The sequence below is a fragment of the Heloderma suspectum genome, chromosome 2, assembly GCF_057233095.1.
Source record: "Heloderma suspectum isolate Gila_16-S chromosome 2, 16-S_ref, whole genome shotgun sequence".
In the NCBI taxonomy this organism is placed as follows: domain Eukaryota; kingdom Metazoa; phylum Chordata; class Lepidosauria; order Squamata; family Helodermatidae; genus Heloderma; species Heloderma suspectum.
Genome location: NC_139459.1, coordinates 139,051,288 through 139,075,061, shown reverse-complemented (window position 1 = coordinate 139,075,061; position 23,774 = coordinate 139,051,288). Strand labels below are relative to the sequence as shown.

General features: G+C 42.3%; 1 protein-coding gene across 2 annotated transcripts; it reads right to left on the bottom strand.

The window, feature by feature from the left end:
- Positions 1-20,329, bottom strand: ANP32B (acidic nuclear phosphoprotein 32 family member B). Of its 2 annotated transcripts, none has more exons than XM_084835004.1 (7): positions 20,054-20,329; positions 10,128-10,277; positions 5,685-5,807; positions 3,515-3,701; positions 2,101-2,222; positions 1,564-1,621; positions 1-619 (listed from the first exon to the last, which is right to left on the bottom strand). In XM_084835004.1, exons 1-7 carry the CDS (start codon positions 20,105-20,107, stop codon positions 546-548), a joined length of 768 nt encoding a protein of 255 aa, XP_084691130.1. In that variant the 5' UTR covers positions 20,108-20,329; the 3' UTR covers positions 1-545. The 2 variants fall into 2 exon arrangements, with proteins under 2 accessions (XP_084691130.1, XP_084691131.1); XM_084835005.1 differs by having other exon boundaries at positions 2,101-2,219.
- Between the last annotated feature and the right edge of the window lie 3,445 nt (positions 20,330-23,774).

Genomic DNA, 23,774 nt, shown 5'->3' with positions numbered 1-23,774 from the left:
TTAGTTTTACCAAATAACGTTTATTCATTCAAGTTCTTAAAAATACTTTTCTGTTGTTGCATAAAACATCCTAATGTAAAAAATATCCAACGGCTTAGAAAAGGAAAAGGAAAAGAAGGCAGGAAAAGCAAAGCATGAAGAACAGTCCCCAAAACATCAGGACTCTATTTACAAAGCCTCGTTGCACAGAAAGTAAAAAGGGGACTACAGTCAGTGGGTAGTGTGTAGCCCCTGACAACCAGGACTGAGCCATCACACTTGTTCTTCTTGCTATGGCAACGGTGGGAGATGAAGGCCTGGGAACCCCAAGAGGGTAAGTGAAGGTGCTAGCCCAAGAAGGCTAGATCTGTAACCACCTGGAGAGATCAGCTGCAGGGTGTGTGGAATGTCACAGGAATGGCCGACTCTTTGGCTCTTTGAGTGCTGCACCTGGGGGGAGGGGGTTGTTAGACGACTACAGATGTGCCTCACATGCTCCTCGAGTCACAGATCATCCAAGGGGTGGCCCAAGCAATACTGAACAGTCCTTTGGGGCACAGGAGGCCTTAGTCATCTTCTTCATCCCCTTCATCATCTGCATCTCTTTTTCTCTTTTCACCTTTCCCAGTATCCTCTTCATCTGTGTTACATGGAGAGAAAACTATTTTATAATGACTCTCAAAGAGCAGAGATATAGCCCTGTTATCCTATAAACCAACTCTAGTCTCCATAAAGTGAGAGGTTCTGGCCAGGAGACGTCCAGAGCCACTTACTAGATGGTCTAAGATTTAACCTGTCCCACAGGTTATAAAGGAAGCCAACCCTAGAAATGGAGGAGGGTAACAATCAGCAGCGATTGCTTAAGAAGCAGTACATGGCAGTCCTTTTTGGCTTGTGACAGTCACCTGACATCTTTTCAAGCCACGGCTGACATAGCAATTAAAAGGCAGATTCCCCAGTTCCAGCATTTCAGGTAATTACTTGCAGTGTGTTCATTCACTCATATCCCCTGCTGAAAGACCAACAAGGACCAAGTATGTCCCACTGTTACAAGCATTAGAAAGCAACTGATTGGTCACAGGCAATGCAGCTTATACCCCAAGAACCAATGAGATAAAAACAGACTAAAGCAGCACACCACTGGAGTCTTTATTTGCACTTCCAATCTAAAATGGAACTGCTCCAACACAAAAGTATATATGGCTGTCAACATACAGAAGCCGAGGCATACAGTGACACCACTCTGTGTCTATGCCCGCCCCCAAAATAGCTCCAGTACCGGGTAATTAACATCACTGTGATAGCAGGGATAAGTTTTTGTAAGGTTCACCAATATTATTACTAAAATCTAAAAGCTGGGGGTCAAAGTGTGGAAAGAGTGAAGGACTTAACATGATTACATTTTATTTCATTTTGCTGTGTTTCTTTTACCTTTGTTACCTATCCCAGTCGTTTGGATGGGGTGGGCTATGCATCTGCTGTCACTTACTTTCCAGACCTGCCCTGCACATCATCCCATTGGCATCCTTATCTTGCCATCCTGAGGTTTCCTAAATTAAGGAACTGTTATGAAAATGAACACACCTTCCTCATCATCATCTTCCTCCTCCTCTTCCTCGCCATCACGTCCAAACTCTTCCTCCTGAAAAAATAAGAACATTTGCCACTGAAAGAGTAGTGCTTTCCCTTCATTCAGCACAATCACACTGGAAGGGTTCTCAATTTCTGCTGGGTAACAAAACTCATCAGATGACTTGTATATAGTGAAACACTGATGCCACTGTAGCTCAGTCCCTTTAATGTCACTTCATCTGATGCTTGCTACCAAGCTCCTGCCAGAGCGTGTGCACCACAGAGGCAGAGCAATGGGAGACTGTAAGGTGAACAGGCCAGAACTGCAGGTTTCATTATTTCAGTTGTCCTGCATATTGGGCAGCCTGCTCCCTGTTCCAACTGCCAGGACATACATTAAGGAAACAGCTCAGATAATACTAAGTGCACTTAGGAATTTCATCACCAAGGACAGCAGGCAGACCCAACTACTCTTTTTGATACTTGGCTAGTAAGCCTAAAAGGTTTTAACACTGAAAAAGTAAAAGACAGGAAATACTTATAACCAACCTCTCCACTTATTTCATCTTCCTCATCTTCCCCTTCTTCTTCTTCTCCTTCATCCTCATCCTCCTCATCAAACTCTTCCTCCTCACCATCTTCCTCTTCCTCTTCATCTTCATCCTCACCTTCTGAGAAAGAGAAAAGATTTTGAACAGCTTTCCTTAAAATCCAGTTGTCCTACACACATCCACAACATGAAAACATACGAAACTTGTTCCCAGATGTATCACTATGGAAACTCTCAGTACAGATTGCAGGAAAACGCCTTGTGAGCCACTTTATCATACTCTTTACAAACCTAAGACAAAACCAATAGAGTGGGGAGATAGATTTAAACTTCAATTCTCATTAAGCAGAGCTCTCTATTTGGGGGTGGGAGTAATAATGCCAACAAAATCCACCATGATTGACCTCAACCAATTAATTCAACACTGCGTAATGATGCTCGTATAATCAGTCTCCATGCCAACCTCGCTGGGCTGCAAGCCCGCCAGTGCAAATGATTGTGTAGCGTGGGGAATGCAAACTGCCTGAATGGGGCTATAACATACGCACAATCACTAATGATACAGCCTTGCAAATAAATGAGAAATAAATATGCTTCTCTCCCACATCTCACCCAGAGCTGTCTCTTAAAGCCACTGAAAGTAATGCAGTTTCAAGAGAGCAAGAGTGAACAGCCCTTTTGCAGCTCTGGCTAAAAGGAAGAATGTCTGCTACTACAAATGTAAACTTATCTCTGCAACCAAAGGGAGCTAAAAAAATTTCTTTGTTCTAGTGACTTCAGTAATCTGACGAGAGTTCACAAATCATTGCAACAGCCTTGCAGACCACAAAATGCCTAGCCTGTTTAGACTGAGAGTTGCACACTACTTGGCATATAACCTACAGTGAAAGTGAATGAAACTAGATATTAAAGTCTGGTAGTTTCTTGATGTTCATGCAGCATTGGTGGGTATGAACATAGCTCTGTAAGCCACCCTCTCATGTCAATAGCAACCTAATTGCTCTTAGGCTAGCAGTAGAACGAGCCAAATTTGGAACGAGTGCTGTGCTGTGGTGCTGCTGCCACAAATGCATGTTCCAGTTACATTTCGGGTGTGTAACGATTTGCTCACTCTTTAAGCTTAAATTTACACTTGTACTAGCATGACACACTATCCTTATTTCTTTACAGTGTGATTTAAGAGTGATCCTTCTCAGTAATTAGCTTTAGCAATTTTTTTGTTTGAGGTGCGGTACAGAGAACATTTCAGAAGGGTAAGAGTATACACTGAGCCATCTTAGCACTTTAACACAGCTCTTCTGAAGCTAAATTCCAGCCCCAAATGAGTCAAATTCCATTTTTAGGTTGGTAAGACCTTGGCCATAGCCAGGAACTAGCCATTTCCAACCAACCATTAGCACCGCTTAATCTCACCTTCCTCATCTTCCTCATCAACACCATCTACTTCAGCATCTGAGTCAGAAGCTTCTTTATCTTCCTGATCATACCCATCCAGGTAGGTGAGCTGGGGGAGAAGCTTGAAGACACTCTCTCGGTAGTCATTTAGGTTTGTCACCTCACAGTTGAACAGGTCAAGGCTCTTCAGAGAGTCCAATTTTTTCTAAGTTACAAACAAGCTCATTAGTACTGTGTAGACAAGACGTAAACATTGGTCAATTAGGGCATAATAATCTGTACTTCACAGTTCTGCCACAACCCTTACTGATTTGTGTTAAAAGTTAATTTTCAGGTGCTTCATTCTAGTTTTGTGAGGAAACTTGTTGAAGCAGTAATCTGGCAGGGAAATGGGAATGAAGATATTTCAGCCTGATTCCCATTATTTATCCTTGTTCTTACATCCTATACACTCTTCGCCTTACTGTAACATAGTGAACTTGAGGTGGCCTCATACAAGTCATTCTGAGCTTTAGGCCTCCATCTGCAGAAAAGGATAATACTGACCTACACTACGAAGTTATTGTAAGGATTACTGAGGTATGTATGAGTGTTTTAAAGCATTCTAAAACCCTATATAAATACTGTTATTAACTATCATTATTATGCTAGCATCATATGAAATTCTGGCATAAGGCCATAATTTTTGTTGGGGTCTTGAGATGCAACAGTGAAATACACAGATCGATATACTATGTGTTTCACTGTTGCACATCAAGACCCCAATTAAAATTACGGCCTTATGCCAGAATTTCATATGATGCTAGTATAATAATGACTGATGTATCTCGGCTTTCTCCATTTACCTCCTACAACATTTTTACAGAAAATATTAATCCTACTTCTCTTAGACTCACCCCATGGGGGGAAAAAAAAGTTTCATCACTTTCTGAATTCCCTGCATACAGAAAAACAACATGTCAGGAAGACTAGCCTGAACTATTCCTCTAACATGTTATTTTTCTACATGACGAGTCCCCCGCTCCCTGGCTACAATCCTGTATCCACTTACCTGGGAGTAAGCCTCATTGACATCAATGGGACTTACTTCTGAGTAGAAATGTGTAGGCTTGCACTGTTAGGAAAGCGTTAAAAATGCAACAATACCTTCCACTTGCATCCTCAAGTGGTACAGCCTAAGAAAAGCTTCACCACTTGATTCTAGAGACTGTATAAACAGGCTGTAGCTGTTCCCTTTTTGCATGGAGAGATTAAAGGTGTGATCCTATGCATGTTTAGACAGAAAAAAATCCTAAAACCCCCAGAGTTCCCCAGCCAGCATGGCTAGTTGGGGAATGCTGGGAGTTGCACGATTTTTTTCTGTCTAAACATGCATAGGATTGTGCCCTAAGGCACTTTTTAAACTTTAAATTACTTCAGACTAAGTGATTTTAGGAAATTCTTAAAGGAATAGGGTACAACTAGTTTTCTTCAATAAGAGGGCTTATCTTGTCACACTGACTCACATTATATTCCATATTTGACAACACTGAAGTTATATTGCACATAGGCAGAACTTGCAATTCTTATTTTAACTTGTGCTAAATGGGTTAAATACCAAGTGAATTTGCATCAACTGAGTTACGAGTTATTGACTATGCTGCATTATGGTTGAACCAAGGAACTGTAATGATATGATAACATAGCTTTTTGTAGACAAATAACTTATAAATAAAGACAAAAATGGAGTCTAACTAAAATGTTAGCATGAAAACAGTATCTATTAATAGAAATAAGTTCATAAGGGCTTAACATCTCAATGTTAACTTGGCTTCTGTACATGTAGTTGATGCAGATTTGCATCTGGCATATGCACACAAATCAAAATGCTCACTTAGCCACCACTGAACTGGCCAAATGCATCTTTTGATGCAGACAGGGAGGCATATCCCCAGTGAGGGGCTGGTGTACGGCCAATATGTTTAGAAGTAGAGTACCAGCTATGAAATATAACAAGAGGTGTTTTGATTTGGACACACATTTATTTAGTACCCATAAAATTCAAGCATAAGTAAGGCATCTGATGTTAGTACAACCTACTGTTTGTCTTTTTTGAGACTATAGGGCCTGGGCCAACCTTTGTATGATAATTTCTAACTTTAAACCCCACTGAGGCATAAGAAATGTCATAGCTAGATTAACAACACACCAATGGCTCCAAGGTACCAATATCCTTCAGCTTGTTTCCACTGAGGTTTAGATGTGTAAGGTTGGGAAGTTTTTCTGCTAATACATCAAGACCTCCAGAAATTCTGTTGTCACTGAGTTCAAGCTGCAAAAGGGAACACAAAAGAATGAACTCACCTGCAACAGCATCTTAGAATCCAAACATTTGTAACTAAGAATATTTGTAATTCAGCATTCATTACGATAAAATACTTTATAATAACTGACAAAGAGATTGTCAGATTCTATAGCTATCGAGGCGCAGTGCGATACTGTCAGGAATGTTCCCAATTACATCATGTAAACATTTAATACAGGCATCAGCATGGGGAAGTTACCACAGTGGCTCCAGTCTCTCATAGAACTAAACAAATTTGCCCATATCTGCATTATACTTTAGATCAGTATTCTACCAGTTTAACTGTCATGGCTTTCCCTTAAAGAATCTCAGGTACCATAACTTGGTGAGTACTGAAAATCTGTGGTTAGAGAGATCCCATGCCTTCCTCACAGAATTGGAATCCTCAAGATTTTCTGGGAAGAGGGAGGGATTATTAGAACTGGTTAACAATGCAATCCTACAAATGTCTGCTCAAGAGTAGTTCCTATAGAGTTCAATGGGATTTACTTTCAGGTTAAGTGTACATAGGAGGCTAAGCTGAAATCCTATACACATGTACTTTGGAGTAAATCTTAATCAAGCTTAATTTTGAGTAGACATGTATAGGAACGTGTTGTAAGTCTGTAGGGAAGACGGGCCCTATATCTTGTCAATAGTTGTTCAGAGACAAGTAAAGTCAATGACCCAAGTCTTGAAGGTATGATTTCATGAAACGTAGTCCAACAGAAATGCAATTCCCTTGCTCAGCCATTTTCTTAGCACAGCCTCGTAACCAGACATGGATACATAATTGCTATTAAGAAAGGTACACAGCAAACTCCAGTCACAATCTAACCAATTAAGCACTTTCAAACCCCACTGATTTCAGTAGTGTTAAACAGGTATGTTGATATGTTGCAACACTTAAATTTGAACAAAGTGCTGGTTTTTATTCAGGTAGATACTAAGGTTATTATTGAATACTTGTAAAGCTGAATCAGAGACCTGCCTTAACCCTTGCACATCTAAAAAATGACTGAATTCTATGAATTCAGTGGACTTGCTTTTGCCAAGAACAACTTTAGAATTCCTACAATTAACTATGTGAGGGATGGCAATTTCCAAAATAAAACAAAACACACCAAGATTTTTGAGGAACGATGGCTGATTGCCAACTATATCCTTTTCTCATTCCACTTTTTAACTGTGTATGTAGTAGCTGTTTAATGCTGTCCTTATCCTTGTCTAATACACACAACAAAATCTTTCATCTGTGAAGTGACTATATTAAATAGCCCCAATTCTCATCAGTCCACCAGAGAAGTATTTGGCTGGTAAGCTTCAGCAGGGGGAAAAAAAAGCTGGCTTGCCAAGCATCACACATTCCTGAACTGGAATTCTGGTCTAGACAGAGATGTTCTTTCCCTCATCCTGGTAATGTTCTAAAAATCAGAGGCTCCCATCCAGCTACATTACAGTATCATAATATTAACTGTTCAATCCCAATCTTTAGGAATACCCTCTATCAGCGTTAGCAAGTAGTTACCTCTGTGTGTGCTCCAAACCAAATAAAATCCACATTCCATGCAAAGGAAACAACATTTCCTTGCAAATTAACTTTTACTTATTAGATTAATATCCCACTTTTTGGCTAGAGTCTTCAAAGAGGCTTAAAATATTTATAAAATACAACCAATACAGCAACAACCACATGCTCAAAAAACAAAAATGAACAACACAACCAGCTCCACTTGAGCAGGTTCCAGCATCTGTTGTTCCTTCTCATAGGCCAATTAGTGTCAGTTGGCCCCGTGAGGAGGAGGGCTGGGGTGAGATAGCCTAATTGGGGTAGGCCCTGTATTCCGTGGAGTCAGTGTTCGTAGGAGCGACAATGAATAGCAGCCATGGAAGTGAAATCATCCTGGCCACCAGAAGCTAAATACTACTCCCCTTAGGTTTCTCAGCTTCATTACAGTCTACCCACATTTAATATTTTGTCTGTACTCATGAGGGCTACTAACATGTCTTGTTATTTTAAAATGGATGATCAGGTCATACCAATGAAGACAGTTCTGATCATAGTTAAAGTTTCTTGACTGCAAAGAGCAAACCTCAACCTCCTTTACTATTTGCTAGCAGTTTTCTCAGACATTTTATTTGAAGATTTGCTAGTTAGACAGAATAACACTAAACCAACTTGATATAACCTGGAAGCTGCTCTGCACGTCAGAGAAAGACCTTAATTTCACGCAAATTATTGAAACAAGGATGACTGCATAAAAATCAGGAGTTAGGTAGAAAAGAAACAAATAGAACAAGCCATACTAGTACCTAATGCAGATTTAAGAGGACTTTGATGTTTACTGCATATCAATCCTATCTCTGATAAAGGAAATCTGGGATACTTGCACCGCCAGTATGATACAGGATGACTTGTGAAACAAGCCTGCCCTCAGGTCTGAACCACTTATAAATACCTTAACAAACAAGCAGTTTAACTGACTAACTACACTGAAAATGCACACAGCAAAATGAAGCACTGGGCTTTTGTTAGGGAAAAATAGAAGGAGAATCTGGAGCAGAGAACCTGCCTTTGGATTCATATGCAAACAGGAATTTGCAAGGTTGTGCAGAGATCCAGTAATTTCCCACCTACTAGAATTGTAACATTTCCAGAAATTTTGAAGCTATGGGGAAAAACAAGGGTTTTTTTCCTGGAAGGGGGGCAGAAGGGGGGGGACTACATAATTTGGGGAAAATTGAAAAATATGCAATACTTATTGTTTTTAGTGCTCTTTACAGATCTAAAGTCACTTTGGAAGTTTAGGACAATCTTCCTAACCTGGTGCCCTCCAAACAGTGATTTATTTTTCCGTGGAAAATCTTCTGTTTTGGCCAAATGTCAGGAATGACTGGAGTTGTAGTCCAAAACATCTGGAGGGCACCAAGTTGGGGAAGGCTGCTTTAGGAACATAAAATTTAAAAGAAAGTAGTCCCTGAAACATCTGAATCATCGTAGAAGCCAGAAGAAGCAGGAAGAACTGGAAGCACAGGAATACTGGTGTACAGCATCTGTTCCTGTTTCTGAGGAAGTTTAGGGAACTTTCTAAACCTGTTCCTGTGTGTGGGGTAGACTTTAGGGAAATCTTGTCTGAACTTATTTTTTGTTTGTTTTGAAAGGCTGTCTCAAGTGGTTGTATCAATCCCAAGCCTGTGCCATAGAAACCATGCCCCTGTGTTTCTTTTAGGTAGAGAGGGTTCATTCTGGTGGCAGTGATTAAAAGTTTTATAGCTGAGGCAGTATTGCCTACTGGCGAGGTCTAATTGAGAACTTTATTAAAAACTGTGGCAGTGAGTTCCATAGAACCAAGACTCAAAGTTTTTTTGGTTTTTTTTTTAAGGAAACATGGGTATTTATTTTATTTATTTATTTATTAAATTTCTTAATCACCCACCTGGCCACTCTGGGCGAGTACAATAAAACAATCAAAAACAGTAAAATTAAACATTAGAACATACTGTTCTAAAAATACCGTAAGGTAGGATAACCCACACTCTGTTCCCGTCATATCTGGTGGCAGTGCCAGGATAGCCTACAGTGTTTCTCGTACATGTGGGTTTTAGAACTACATTAATTGACTGCTACAGTATCTAACCAAAACAAGACCCAGAAACATAGGATTCTAGATAACAAAACCTAAACTGTCAAGAATGCACATTTTCTTCACATCTTATGATATAGTGATATCATAAGTTCAGTGGGAAACTGAGCATGACATGGAGCATTCCTAAATGTCTATCAGTAAAAGATACACTACATCTTTTATTAAAAGTATTGAATAAAGAATGGAAGAAATAACTCGGGAGAGGATTAAAAATGTATTTTCCCCCCACGGCTTCAATATTTCTAGAAATTTACATCTCTAGTCTTTCTATGAAAGCCTTCCTATTATATAGTTTTTAGAAATCATTTGTGGGGAGTAAACATTGGCTAGCAATATATAGACACCTTGTCTTAAACATTTTAACTATTGTTCTAAAAGAAAATATTTCCTAATCTAAAACTGTTGAAATTTCCCAATTTTTCTAAAACAAATACAAAAGTTCCTTGGGATAACATTGGGGTGGGGGCAGGGGAGAATGAGACAGGATGTTTTTTCTGAATTTTCCCAGGTTTTTGAAATGTTGAAATTAAATGAAATTTAATTTATGAGTCGCCCTATAGCTAAAGCTCTCAGGGCAGCATACATGATAAAAGCAAATATAATAAAACCACATCTCTACTTCCACTCACTCACCAACATTAAAGAATAGACAAGGCCTTACCTTTTTCAATTTGGGGAGTTTAGGGAGATTCAGGACAGAGGTCAGTCCAACATTTATTAAGCTGAGAAACTCCAAGTTGACAAACTCTCCTGACAGCCCCTCAATTTTGCCTTCATTTGATCTGCAGTTGTCAAGAACAAGCTCTTGGACCTGAAGGAACATACAAAGTACAATTTCTTTTTAGAAAAACAGCAAGTAGCACACATATAAGTCTGTTGCTACACAATTATTTATTTTGATTTATAGCTCACCCAAACTTAAGGACTTGGAGTACGGTCAATCACAAACCCCCCAGTTACACTGATTAATCACTACCACCACACCTGGCCACCAGAAACCAATTTGAATAAAAAGGCCTCACATGGCTTCCATAGGACACCTAAACTTGGGACTTTGGTGGCAAAGGGTTTCATGGTTGAGGGGCAGCTACCTTGAATACCTCCAGCAAACTGAAGGCTGAACATGTGTAATTTGTTCCAAAATCTCGTTAAACTCCTTACAGTGCATTCCTATGCATATTCACTCGAAAGCATCCATGTTCAGTGTGTTTAAGGTTGTAGCCTCAATCTTGCCTACACTCTAAATGAGCTATTTTTCAGGGATCAAATCTTTTAACATATATGATCCCTGTGTGTATGCCAGATGGTTTCCGGGGAGTCTGCTTTGCAAATGGGATCAATCATGGGGCCATTACAGGCACTGTAGTTTGAACCACATAAGTGATGCTACAGCTTAAGAATTCCCCAAATCACTGAATCTATGCTATGGTTTTCCCAGTAGTAATGTATGGCTGTGAGAGCTGGACTATAAGGAAGGCTGAGCGCCGAAGAATTGATGCTTTCGAACTGTGGTGTTGGAGAAGACTCTTACGAGTCCCCTGGACTGCAAGGAGGTCAAATCAGTCCATCCTAAAGGAAATCAACCCTGACTGCTCATTGGAAGGACAGATACTGAAGCTGAAACTCAAATATTTTGGCCACCTAATGCGAAGAGAAAACTCTCTGGAAAAGACCCTGATGCTGGGAAAGACTGAAGGCAAAAGGAGAAGGGGACGACAGAGGATGAGATGGCTAGATAGCATCACCGATGTAACTAATATGAATTTGAGCATGCTCCGGGAGAGAGCGCAGGACAGGAGGGCCTGGCGTGCTATGGTCCATGGGGTCACGAAGAGTCGGACATGACTGAACGACTGAACAACAACAAGTAATTAGACAGATCTTCAGGGGTGAGTTTGGGAGGCCCCACCCTATAAAAGGATCAGAAACTTTGTGAGTTTGGTCTTCATCATATGGTTGTGTGGAAACACGTCATGCCACAATCAAAAGACATCTCTGAGGACCTCAGAAAAGCAGTTAATGCTGCTCATCAGTCTAGAAAGAGTTACAAAATCATTTCTAAGGATTTGGAGGTCCACCAATCCACTGACAGACAGGTAGTCTAGACCAGAATCATTCTACCCAGGAGTGGTCGCCCTACCAAAATCTCTCTAAGAACAAACTAGCACTAGGTGACTTTAGGCCAGTCACAGACCCTCAGCCCAACCTAACTCACAGGGTTGTTGTTGTGAGGCTAAAATGGGGAGGAGGAGGAGGATTATGTATGCCGCCTTGGGTTCCTTCAGGAGGAAAAAAGGCAGAATATAAATGTAATAATAAATAACATGAGACTCTACACCAGAAGAAAAAACTAAACCCATGTGTAAAGCAGAATGCTTTATGCAGGATTACACTTGCACTAGAATTCTGCTTTGGGTAATGTCAATATTCCTATCTTTCAGGATATGTAGTCTGTGCACTGCAATTAGCAGGAGAATAATAGGTTACTGTGTAACGCTTTACAAAAAACTTCAATAAGCAGTGAATTAAGAAGAATATAAACCTGTGTATAATGTATATTATAGTAAAAACTTTGACATGTTTTAAAAAATGCAATACAGTAATTGCAAGAGCACACAGGAGCATGTGAACTACTCCCACTGTGTACAGAAACTTCCAGCAGGCTGTTGCATCTATCAATTCTGACAGTTGCTACAGGCACCAAGAGAGCTGCAGTGCAGCCCCCGCCCAGCACCACCACTTGCCTACTTGCGCTCATCAGCATCACCTGGCTTCTCTGGGCAACACAGAAGAGGAACAAGGATGTTGCCAAAACTTTCTTTAGCTGCAACTTCCTTGTTCCTCTTCTGTGCTGCCCAAAGAAGATGCCAAAAAGGGCAAGCACTAGAGACAGGGCTGCAACGCAGCTCTCTGGGTGCTTGTAGCAACTGCAGCTAATTCACAGCATTCTATATGAACCAACCAGAGGACAACAATGTACAATTTAAAAAAAATGTCCAAATGGTATTTCCAAGATCACAATGAAAACAGTGCTATGTTCCAGAACACGTGCTGGCCAAAACCTTGCTCAATCTTAGAAGCTGAAATGCTTCCACTTTAGGGAATTGAAGCAGTTGGCCCAGAGCAATGTTCCTGTGTATATCTAGTGCTTCTGGCTGGAAACACTGGGAGAAAGGTGTATCAAGCAGGCAACACATCAGCATCTATCAATAATCTGTTTTGTTCATGAAAAGAGACTGATTTAGAGAAATGCATAACACTCACTAACAGCTGTCTGTTTGAGGGAAGAGGAGGAATTACTTAAGCAAAGTTGTCATGAAGGAACAGTATTCTAAATATGAAGGGGGAAAGTTACAAGACTTTCTGTTAATAAGATTACTATTAAGACCAGCCTTTAACTGTTGCCAAACAAAAAACATTCACCCAACTCTGGCAACTATTATTTTATCCAAGTCATGCAGTTATTATTTTTGCTAATAGGTTGTTTTTATTTAATTATGTGTCAAATGTCTTCACAGATGCCAATAAAAAATCCACACCCTCTCCAAGCGAAGGAAATAGCCAATATCGATCACCATTTTAATAGTATGCGGCTGCTACATGAAACTCTTACAACTTGTTGGGCTGGATCCAGATAAACATGCACATTAACAGGGCTGGGAGAAGCTGACTTTCTCATCCCCTCAACCCCTTCAAAAAGGCTCCATGAGGGTCAAGGCCCCATGCGGTGGGGAAGGGGAGGAATCCCTGAAAATTGGGTGGAGGCAACCTCTGTGAGTGGTGCTTCTTCTCAGAGGTTGCCTCTGCCTGATTTTCAAGGATTCCCCCCACACCACAGCTCACAACATTCAGCAGGGTCCTCCAGCCCTTGGAGGAGCCATTTTGGGGTAGCGAGAAAGTCAGCTTCTGCCAGCCCCATTATGCACACATTTATCTGAATCCAGCCTATTGTCTTTGAGAAGCCTACTTTTTGACTACAATACCAGTGCATTACTGTAAAAATATGAAGTGGACAGAAGCTTACATTTCCTAAGTTACCAGTCATTCCTTCTAATACTAATTTCAGTCTCTCCATGCTTGTACTTATGTAGCCAAAAACCACACTGCCCTCACATAAAAGAGAGATATCAGCAAACTTGGGATAATCTCAAGGTTTTCCAGAGGCTCAAAAATCTTTAGCCAAAAAAAATCTGAGGGAGGGAACCCCAGAAATAGCCCCATAAGAACTCAATAGCATAGAATATTGAGATACTGAGAGGAAAAAGAATGGAGTGGCTGGAAAGAGAGGCAACAACACATAGATATTTAAAGATGTAGAAAGAACCATCACATTGTCTGGATAGGTCACTTGCTGGTTCACACTGAGCAAGCGAGAGCTACCTATATGGATCAATGGAGAAATCAAAGGTTTAAATATAGCTGGGATTGGGCACAACTGTGTCCCCCCCACCAAGAGAAAGAAAAACCCAGAAACAGGCCAGTGAGGGCTGTCCACACTTGGTGGGCACAGAACACTGACTATTTGGGGGGTTGGGGAACAAATTAGAGTGGCTGGAATCCTGAAGAGAAACACTCCACACTGCAATGATTTTGTTACAGGGCCCCACTTGTACATGCTATCACACTACATTTGTGTGCTTTTTTGAAAAGTTTAACATGTATTTCTTAAGCATCATCAGTATGTATGGCAGCTGATAGAACAGCGTAAAAAGCCTGTGCCAAAAAAGCCTACAGTCTAAATTGTGACACAGCAAGAGAGAAACCAGGATGTGAAGGGAGAGCTAGCAAGCAGACAGAATGTTGAACTAGATGGGCCCTGTTCTGATGTGTTCTTATGGACTAGCCTGACTGCTTATATACAAACGGATTATCATTATTTTGGGTAAATAGTACTCTAGTCCAGAGATAGATAGAAGATATATCAGGATCTGCTAGTGGATGTCTGCATGATTTGCAGTACATCAGCAAGGATTACTGATTTCTGATAGTTAACAATACTAAGTAAAATTACAAGTAAAAAATTTTCTGCTGCCATGGTTGGTCTTGTGCCAATTACTAATCTCTTTGCTTCAGTGTTCCTAACCTGTAATATACAAATATTAATTGGCTGTTTTTGACCATGTCTTTATGCAGCTTTGCTAGCCAATTGGAATTTTACATTAGAATCTCTGATCTGAAGTAACTCAGATATAGATTTGTACTTTCATATGCAAGTCATCCCAATGTATAGCTCATGGAGTACAGAAGGGCTCCGCCCCTTGAGCCACCATTTTGTATGTGGTACTACCATCTTCCAACTATTTTGCACCTGCTTTGGTGGATCTTGGGGATGTAGGAAAAAACTGATTCTGCAAGTTTGACATTTGCCCACCTCTGCCCTTGACATTGCAGATCAACCATGCAAGAGGCTCTTCAAGTGACATATACAAAGTATGGTGTGAGGCACTTTCAAACCTTTCATATTTTAATAGAAAATAACAAATTTAAAATGGAATATATATTAGAAACAAACCCAGAGATCTCTTATTATAGGTAACTGCTAGATGGATATAAAATGCTTTGGAAGTCTCAGTGACCTGATTTGTACGTAGGCAACCCATGGTTTAAATAACCCATGGGCTGTAGTGCACGAGCGGGAGAGTGTGAGTACGCTGCTTCTGCCTCCCGTGCGCCTGCCACTTCAGCTTTTAATCAACAACCTACTATCAGCCCATTTGTAGATTGTTGAGCATGATGTATTAACCTAGAGCACTGGGTTGTTTAGGGGCTAAACAACAATGGTTAACCCATAGTTCTTTAACTCCTAAACAACACAGCACTCCTGGTTCGCATGTCACACTCAGCAACCTATGAATAGGCAAATTGTGTGTTGTTGATTAAAAGCAAAGGCTGCAGGCAGTGCACCTGCTCTCTCCCACTCGTCCTGACAGCCCATTGATTGTTTAACTCATGGGCTGTTCTTATGTGTGAACTGGCTCAGTAAGTTCTTCCTTAGTATATTTAGCTCATGATTTAGTTCACCTCATGCCAGAACTTAAGTTCTGTAAGAAAGTATCTTGGGGACATTCCACAGGCTTACAACATTAAGTGATGCAAAGTTTGTTTTATAACTTGGCTATTTTACTCTATTGGATTTTTAAAAAACTATATTGCCTTTCCACCAGAACTGGTCTTCAAGGCAGATAGGAATTTCATTATTAAAAATATATAAACATGCAAAACTGCCTTAAAACAATACAACTTACAACAGCCGTACCCAACCTGGTGCCCTCCAAATGTTTTGGACTACAACTCACAGGATCCCTGACCATTAGCTATACTGGCTGGAACTGATAGGCGTTGAAGTCCAAAACATTTGGAAGACATCAGGTTGGGGAAGGCTGACCTACAACATTCTATGAGTTTTCTGTACACTGAGTTTAGTCCAGAAATTTAAAAACATAAGAGCCATGCTGGATCAGACTAAGGGTCCATCCAGTCCGGCACTCTGTTCACACAATGGTCAACCAGCTGCGTGTGGGAAGCCCACAAGTAGAGCATGAATGCAACAGAACCCTCGTGGTCGTGTTCCCCAGTAACTGGTGTACATTGGCATACTGACTCTGATACCAGGGGCAACACACAGCCATCAGGACTAGTAGCAACTGACAGCCTTCTCCTCTGTGAATTTGTCTAATCAGCTTTTAAAGCCATCCAACTGGTGGCCATCACTACATTTTGTGGTAGTGAATTCCACAGTTTAACTATGCATTGTGTGAAGAAGTACTTTCTTTTATCTGCCCTGAATCTCTCACCTAGCAGCTTCATGGAATGACCCCAGGTTTTAGTATTGTGAGAGGGAGAAAACTGTCTCCCTATCCATTTTCTCCGCACCATGCATAATTGTGTACACCTCTATCATCTCTCCCCTTACTCACCATTTTTCTAAGTTAAACAGTTCCAGACTTTGTAACCTTTCCTCATAGGTGAGTTACTCCAGCCCCATTTCAAAGCTCAAAACACTATTTGGGCCTTCAAAAGCACAGTGAGTTAGTTCTTGGGCTGCAATCCTGCAACAACTGATATTCACTCACTATGTGTTCCAGCTATTTTCAACCAGTACAGGCAACAACCTCCAGCAATCACACTAATTACTTGTGAAATGTGAACAAAATATGTCTAAAACGAGAGGGTGTACTGGGGAGTTTATCTGTTCATGCCAAACCTGGTCCTACCCATGGGATGGGGGGAGGGAGGAGAGATACATTTTTCAAGGGCTGTCTGGTATCGCAGCAGAATGCATGCACCAGCACAGATAATTTTGCAATGAGTTCATAAACACTAGAACTTGAGCCATAAAAATAAAGGTACGCAAGCATAACATTTGTTTGCTGTCCATCATAATAAGACTACTCTTACCTGCCATTAAATACATTTGCAGAATTACCTATGTTTTTGTCATCAGTATTTCTGTTTGTTGTAACAAATAGGAAAGGCCAGTTTGTCTCATATTCCTTCGCCCTGGCAAGAAATTTTAATGGAGCCAAAACAAGTCCACCTGCTTGCTTGACTGAGAGCTTCACAAGCCCGATTATTTTCTGAGAATAGTCTTCCAAAGTACTTTTAATGGTAACTAGATCCAGTACTAAGGAAAATAATCAGTAAAACTGTATAAGACGCATGTCACTTCATGATGAACTGTTAAGTCAGGACACTGACTGGTCAGCACATTCTCATGATGGGTTCCCTAATAGGTTTTTTAGGTTCATGGATAACACAGTAATGTGTCTTTTACCAGAGTCACAAGAAAGCTGACCAGTGCTAACAGGGAGTGTCCTCTACTACTGTCCCGCAATAAACATGTACTACTTTGATCTTTGTACTCAACTTCTACCAAAATGATATTTGACTACATATATGTCAGTTCTATATGAGTAAGGAATTCTAAATGTGGTTCTAGCTCTCAGGCTTCTGAATAAGTAAAAGAGCAACACACACACAGAAATAGTATTATAGATATTACTCTTATCCATCTGAGGAATATTCTTAATTTTTGAAATTCCAGAAATAGTTATGCAGCCTGATGAATGACTTTTTTTGGTACAATTCCATCTTCTTACCCAAGGTGGCAGTACTAGTTAATATTCTCTCAACTTCTTCCTCCATATCCAGACTGTTAGTAATAATCGCATTGATCTAACTTTGACACAATGTCTTCTTGTTGAAACACCTCTCTTAGTGCATATGAAAATGGGATCTACATGGCGCTGTGGGTGGTGTCTTTGGAAAATGCAACTGGTCACACAGCAAGATCAATAGGAGCACAGTGCTCTAACATCTTTCCTAGCTATTCCAAGGCATCTACATCAAATATTCAGATACCTGATCAATCAATCAGGTGCCTGAGGACTTTTCCAAACCCAACTATTGTCATAATTTTCCTCCCTCAATAAGTGCATAAGAAGGGTGATAATCAGAGAACGTTGCAGCTATTTAATTATTCTTTAACCTTTGCTAGCTGATGTGTAGGTTAAGGAACATCTGAGCACTGTACAGTGTTATTATAATACTGTTGGCATGACAGCATTATGGCACTCCCAGGTGTCACTCCCAGCAGAAATTATACTGCTGAACCAGGAAATGCAACAGGAAGCAGCTCCAGGATTGTGATCAGCTCTAGGACCGTGTAATTCTGATTCAGAGTACCAATACTGCAAAATAGTGGCACCACTGCTAACAGAGAATAGAGCCAGAAATAAGCTGGCAAGCTGTCTTGATGGAAATATTTTCATATTCAAAAAGCCACTGTCTTTTAAAGGAATTTGAAGAGGGTAGAGCAGCATCTCATTAACACCAATTTCCAGGAAGAGTCCATCCTTGAAGGAAGACCAGTAGCCAGACAAGGTCTCCACAGCCCCCTGCAGTTTCACAAGCCCAAGAGCAGTCAGCCAAGCAAAATATTAAATAAGTGTTCACAGCCAAGGTGACAAGTGCTTTCAAATGGCCTTGAAATCTGCCTGGAGCAGATGTGCATGTAACAATGGTATAATAAGCCAGGTTGGTTGTGCCGTATCTCCCAAAAAGGGTCTCCAGTTTTACTGGAGAAAAGAAGGAGCTCAACTGGTTCAAGCTGCTTGGTTCTTCTCAAAAGTTGCAAGGATTCATGTTAAAAGATTCACGTTTATCCACTCCTTTGGACATGCCTACCCTCTCTGAGGGATAATTTTTTTCTCATTTATGTTTTTAGGTGTAGATTTATGATGCTGTAAGCACCTAAAAATGTAAATCAGGAATACAATGACCACACATATAACATATTGGAGCTCTCACTGGGGCTGCTTTTTTCTGGCCCAGCTCCTGTACCTTTAACAGCACTCTAACACCAAAGAAATCAGATAGATGAAGCCACTTCTGGCATAGATAAAAAGGATGATAAAAAGCTTCACAAGTAGCAAGCTTGCTGTTAAAAGAACAAGGCAAGAAGGATTTTTAAAAAACAGTAATACCAGCACTCATAGACCTCAGATTTGACAGAGAGCCATGCTCAGAGTGTAAACGGGGTGGAAAGCCTGGGTTTACCATCCCTTAACAGCATGTGACAAGGCCCTTATGGGCATTACCACAGAAGAATCACAGAAACATTGATCCAGACAAAGTTAAGTACTTTCCAATGGGACAGCCTTAAGCACACACTTAACCTTGGTGCCATCGCTATTACTTCTTAGGTTCCAGAATAAGTTCAATCCTCTCGTGCTTTTAATGGTATTTTTAAAACCCTTTCTATTGTTTCGTATTGTACTGTTTAAAATATTTTTGTTTTTAACTTCGTCATTTCTTTGGAAGCCACCTTAAAGTCGAAAGGCGCAACATAAATGCCTTAAAATAAGCAAACTACCTCCTTGAAATCACTAGGGCTTTAAATCCTTAACTCTGACTTGATTGTACCCTCAGTTTGAGGCGGAAGGGGGGGGGGGAGAAAGGGAAGCAAGTTTTTGGCGGGAATACGAGCTGTTCCGATATGGTGGGCGAGTGGAGGAGGGAGGGAACAAGCGCGCGCCCGCCCGCCCGCTCTCGCGCTCTCCTTCTGCAGCTGTGGCCCGTTTAAAGGGGGAGGGGTAGGACAGGCGGGAAGGCCTCAGCGCGCGCACTAGCCGAAGGAAACGAACGCGTTGTGAGGAAGAAGCGCGCGCCCTTTATGCAGCTGTTGCCCGTTTAAGACGGCAAGAAGGGTGCGCCAAAACGCGCGCCACTGGCTGAGGAAAAGGCGAACGCGGCGGTTGTCGCGCGCACGCGAGACACCAACCGCCTCTCTGCAGGCAGCCCACGCTCTCACAGTATAGACGCAGCAGCAGCGGAACAACATGGCGGCCGCCGACTCTCTCCTCAGTCAGTCAGTCGCTCGCTCTCCTACACACGCCTGCTTTGCTTTTCCTCTTCCGCAGGCTGGCTACGACCGCTCTCCGCTCTCTTTACCCGCCATCCCCTCAGAGCCTGGAATTAAACCCCGCTCGCTCTCCCCAGGCTGGTGTGTATGCGCTGTGAAAGGGGTGGCGGCGGCGGCGGTCTCCCTCCTCCTCCCCGGCTTCCCGCTTCCCCACCCACGCTTACATCTGGCGGGGTCCGGTTCCGCAGCTCCAAGTGGATCCGCTTCTTCATGTCCATGGCGGCGGCGTGAGGTGGAGGAATGAGCGGAACGGGCCCGGACTCAGGCCCTGTGCGCGCGGCGCCGAGTTAACTCGCAGGGCAGCGGTGGAGGGGGAGTTGCAGGCAGGAGGAGGAGGCGGAGGCGGAGAGGGCGGGAGCGCTCGGCGCCTCCTTCGCAGCCGTCGCGACTGCAGTTAAACTGGCAACGAGGCCCTCGCCTGAACTGAACCGAGCCGAATCACCCGACGGACTGACCGCCAGGGGGCGCGGCAAAGGCGCCGAAAAGAGACTCCCCGGAACTTCCTTGTCATGACCACTCCCCTCCCTCCTGGCTGGCGAGCGACGATGTCTCCCCCGTCGAAAACGCAGCTCCTCGCAGACTCCGTCCTTTCCGTCAGAGACGTAGTTCTCGTTGCTCGCACATTTCCCTCACACGTGCCCCACCCCGCGCACTAGATCTATAAAACAAGCGGCAAGGGGCTTTTTCCCCATTCCCAGAGCACCCCCTTTTCGACAGAACGTAATGGAAGATGTCATGCTTTCATTTAGGTCTGCAAAACTTGTGACCCACCAGCCCAGGCCCCTTGCCAAGTGTGGTGCTTCTGCTACCGCTTCAGCGCGTGCGGACCACAGATGGCAACAAAAATAGGGCTTGTTTTTCGCCCTCCTGACAGGCTGAGGCTTCAGTACCTGCTGCGTTGGTTTGATGAACATAAGATTCTTGTGGATCAGGCTAAAAGTCCTAGTCCAGCATCATGTTTGCCACAGTGGCTAACCAAATACTTTTGAGAAGTCCACAAGCAAAGCTTGAAGGCATTATTCTGTTTGTGCAGTTGAACCCACAGACTGGTATTCAGAGGCATACTGCACACTGTGAAATAAAAAAGAAGTTTTAAGTTCCATTAAACCATCGTGGCTAATAGCCATTGATAGGCCTATTCTCATCACTTTTTTAAAGTCATGTAAGCCAGCGGCCCTCTTCACGTCTTGTTTCAGTAAATTCCATGAATAAATTATTAATTATGTGAAGTGTCTGTCTTCAGTCTACTGCCACTCAGTTTCATTGGATGACCCTGAGTTCTTTGGTGCTTCCAGATGAAGCTTTTATGCAATCACCCCGCCTCATTCACAGAATTTTACAGGGGGTCCAGACAACACCATCTTCCACTTAAAACTCACACATATTTTCCCACTGCTTATTCCATCTTTTTTCTTTCCACAAAATTCTGTTAAGGAGAAAAAGATGAAATAGTTGCACTATGTCTTTTGGTAGCACTAGGAGCTCTCTGGAAGCAACCTTAGTGTTATGAGAGAAAGAGGAAAAACTTCTTTTATCCACTTTCTCCACACCATGCATACTTTTGTAAGCTCCTATTATGTTCCCCTGTAGTCCTCCTTTTTCTAAACTAACACACATCCCAGCACTGTTGGTAGAACTCCCTTGCCATTGTCAGATTGCTACTGACTTATGACTGCTACTCCATAGGGATGGGTCATCTGTCCTGGTGACTGATGGCTGTAGGGTAATTTCCCACTGACATGGCTAGCTGTCCTCTTGATGCTCTGGTTGATCTCTGAATTTTAGAGATGACGTGGCTAACGGACACAATAGTTTCCAGACAGTATCTTCCATCTAGTAGAGTCCATAAGGCTCAATGGCAAGGGGTGATTAAATGAACTGAACAAATGTTAGAGTAACAAGTTCAACTGAAAATGGGCTAGGGCCCATTTTAGGCCCTACTTCTGGGGCCCCAATGTGGCGCCCAAGGGCCCCAATGTGACTGTGGACACCAACTGGGAGCCTGGTGTGCTCCAGAGCAATGCACTGGCCTTGAGCTGCATCTGTTTCCAAGAATGCCTCTGGGCCCCACATGACCGCCAGAGGCATTCTTAGAAACAAAAATGGTGGGCAATGAGCCCAGCAGTTCATTTTGAGGCATGCCCAGCCACCCAGAAAAAAAGGAAATGATAGACTGAAGGTTATGGAGAGCATCCTGGAAGGCTGGGCTGGGCTGGTAGCATCTTGGGCTAGAGGAAGTGGCAGGGAGCAAGGGGGTGTTTTGCTTGGTTATATGTGTATGTTGTGGTGTGTGTTAGCTGGCTTGTTTGCTTACTTTGATGTGTGTGTTTTGCCTGGTTGTGTGTTTGCGTAAATGTATGTGTTTCTCTTAGTATCACCAGTTACCTTCTGCTTTGTAGGGAAAAATATGTGATTTGGGGCTCAGACTCCACCTCTGGCTTGTAGTCAGTTTCTTAGCCAAGTTGCTTGTCTCTGAGCCTCATTAGTTTTCCTTCTGTGAAATGGGCATTGGAGCAGAAAACTGGATTCAGAAGAGTGGTTTTGTGTTTTGGAGCTCAGGGTATACCTTTGCCCTGTATTTAGTTCTTGGGCCTGTTACTTTTCTTTTAACCTAACTAGTTTATCTTTTGGAAATGGGTGTTTTGTGACTGGCCATGCCCACCATTGCAGCCATTTTGTGAATGGGCAAGCTCGCTCATGACAACCATTTTGTGAAAGTGCCTATGGCGCTCCCTCAAAATTCCAAATATGTCCACCAGCTTGCAAAGGTTGGAGACCTTTGATCTAGTCCAACATCCTGTTTCCTATAGTAGTCAGCCAGATGACCACAAGTAGCATGAATACAATAGCCCTCCTGTTGTTGCTCCCCAGATATTTGCTTGCCAGCCTAATCCTTGATTTTCTCATGTGTGGTTACTCAGTTTAAAGTAGAGGTACTTCTAGCTGTTGGCATATGGGCAGGAGTAGTGTCACCTGAGAATCAGTAGAGGGGGACTTCTTTTGGCCAGGGTTCTGTGATTTAAAAGTCAAGTTGAAAAAATGGGAGCTGACAAGTGCAGCTTGATATGCATGGGTAAGAGAAACTTTGTTGTTGTTCAGTCGTTCAGTCGTGTCCGACTCTTCGTGACCCCATAGACCATAGCACGCCAGGCCTTCCTGTCCTGCGCTCTCTCCCGGAGTGCTCAAGTCCATGTAAGAGAAACTGCACCTCTTGAAATCCCAGTTCTGCACAACTATTAAAGGTTGTGCAAATCTCCTTAGCCTTGATTTCAAAACCACTGCTATGGATATTAACTGTTTGTGTAATGCTCAAAACATATTTGCCTTCATCCACACGGCATCTCTTCACCCTGCTAGACGAGGCTTCACAACTGTGCTGCAAGAAACAAAAGTAGTTCAAGTAAATTAGGGATCAGCAATCCCTCCACTCTGGGCTTGGTCTAAATCTGGCACCTTGAGTTTTCAGCTGTTTCTTCCCTCCTGCACTCTGTTTTCAACTTAGAGGCAAGAGATATGTGGTGGTATTTCCATCTTGGCCTCAAAGTGTGAGGTCTTTAAAACAGTCGCTGACCAGTGAGCTATATCCCTTGGCTCCTGAAGAGGGCTGTTGCCAACAATAATTCTGGTCCATAGCAGGCTGTTCTTTTCACAGGTCCTGTCTTTAGGCTGGTCTGAGGGTGCTTCCAGGCACGGCTTTTATCACGCTATTGACCTGCCTCATTCATGGAATTTTACAGGAGGTCTAAACAGCAATGATGTCCACTCGTAGCCCTCCAGTGTTTTCCCACCACGTCTTCCATCGTTTTCCTTACTGCAGAAAATTCATTAAGGAAAAAAGTTGGAATTGCTCCACAATGCCTTCTGATTAGTAGTGCTAGAAGCCCT

Bases quoted from the DNA above. Each gene is read 5' to 3' on its own strand.
- ANP32B (XM_084835004.1), bottom strand. From the start codon at position 20,107: ATGGACATGAAGAAGCGGATCCACTTGGAGCTGCGGAACCGGACCCCG. The intron at 3,702-5,684 runs GTGTGTTGTTAA...TTTGTAACTTAG, and splicing joins TTGGTACCTTGGAGCCATTG to AAAAAATTGGACTCTCTGAA. The intron at 620-1,563 runs GTGTGTTCATTT...CATGTAACACAG, and splicing joins GGAAGATGATGATGAGGAAG to ATGAAGAGGATACTGGGAAA.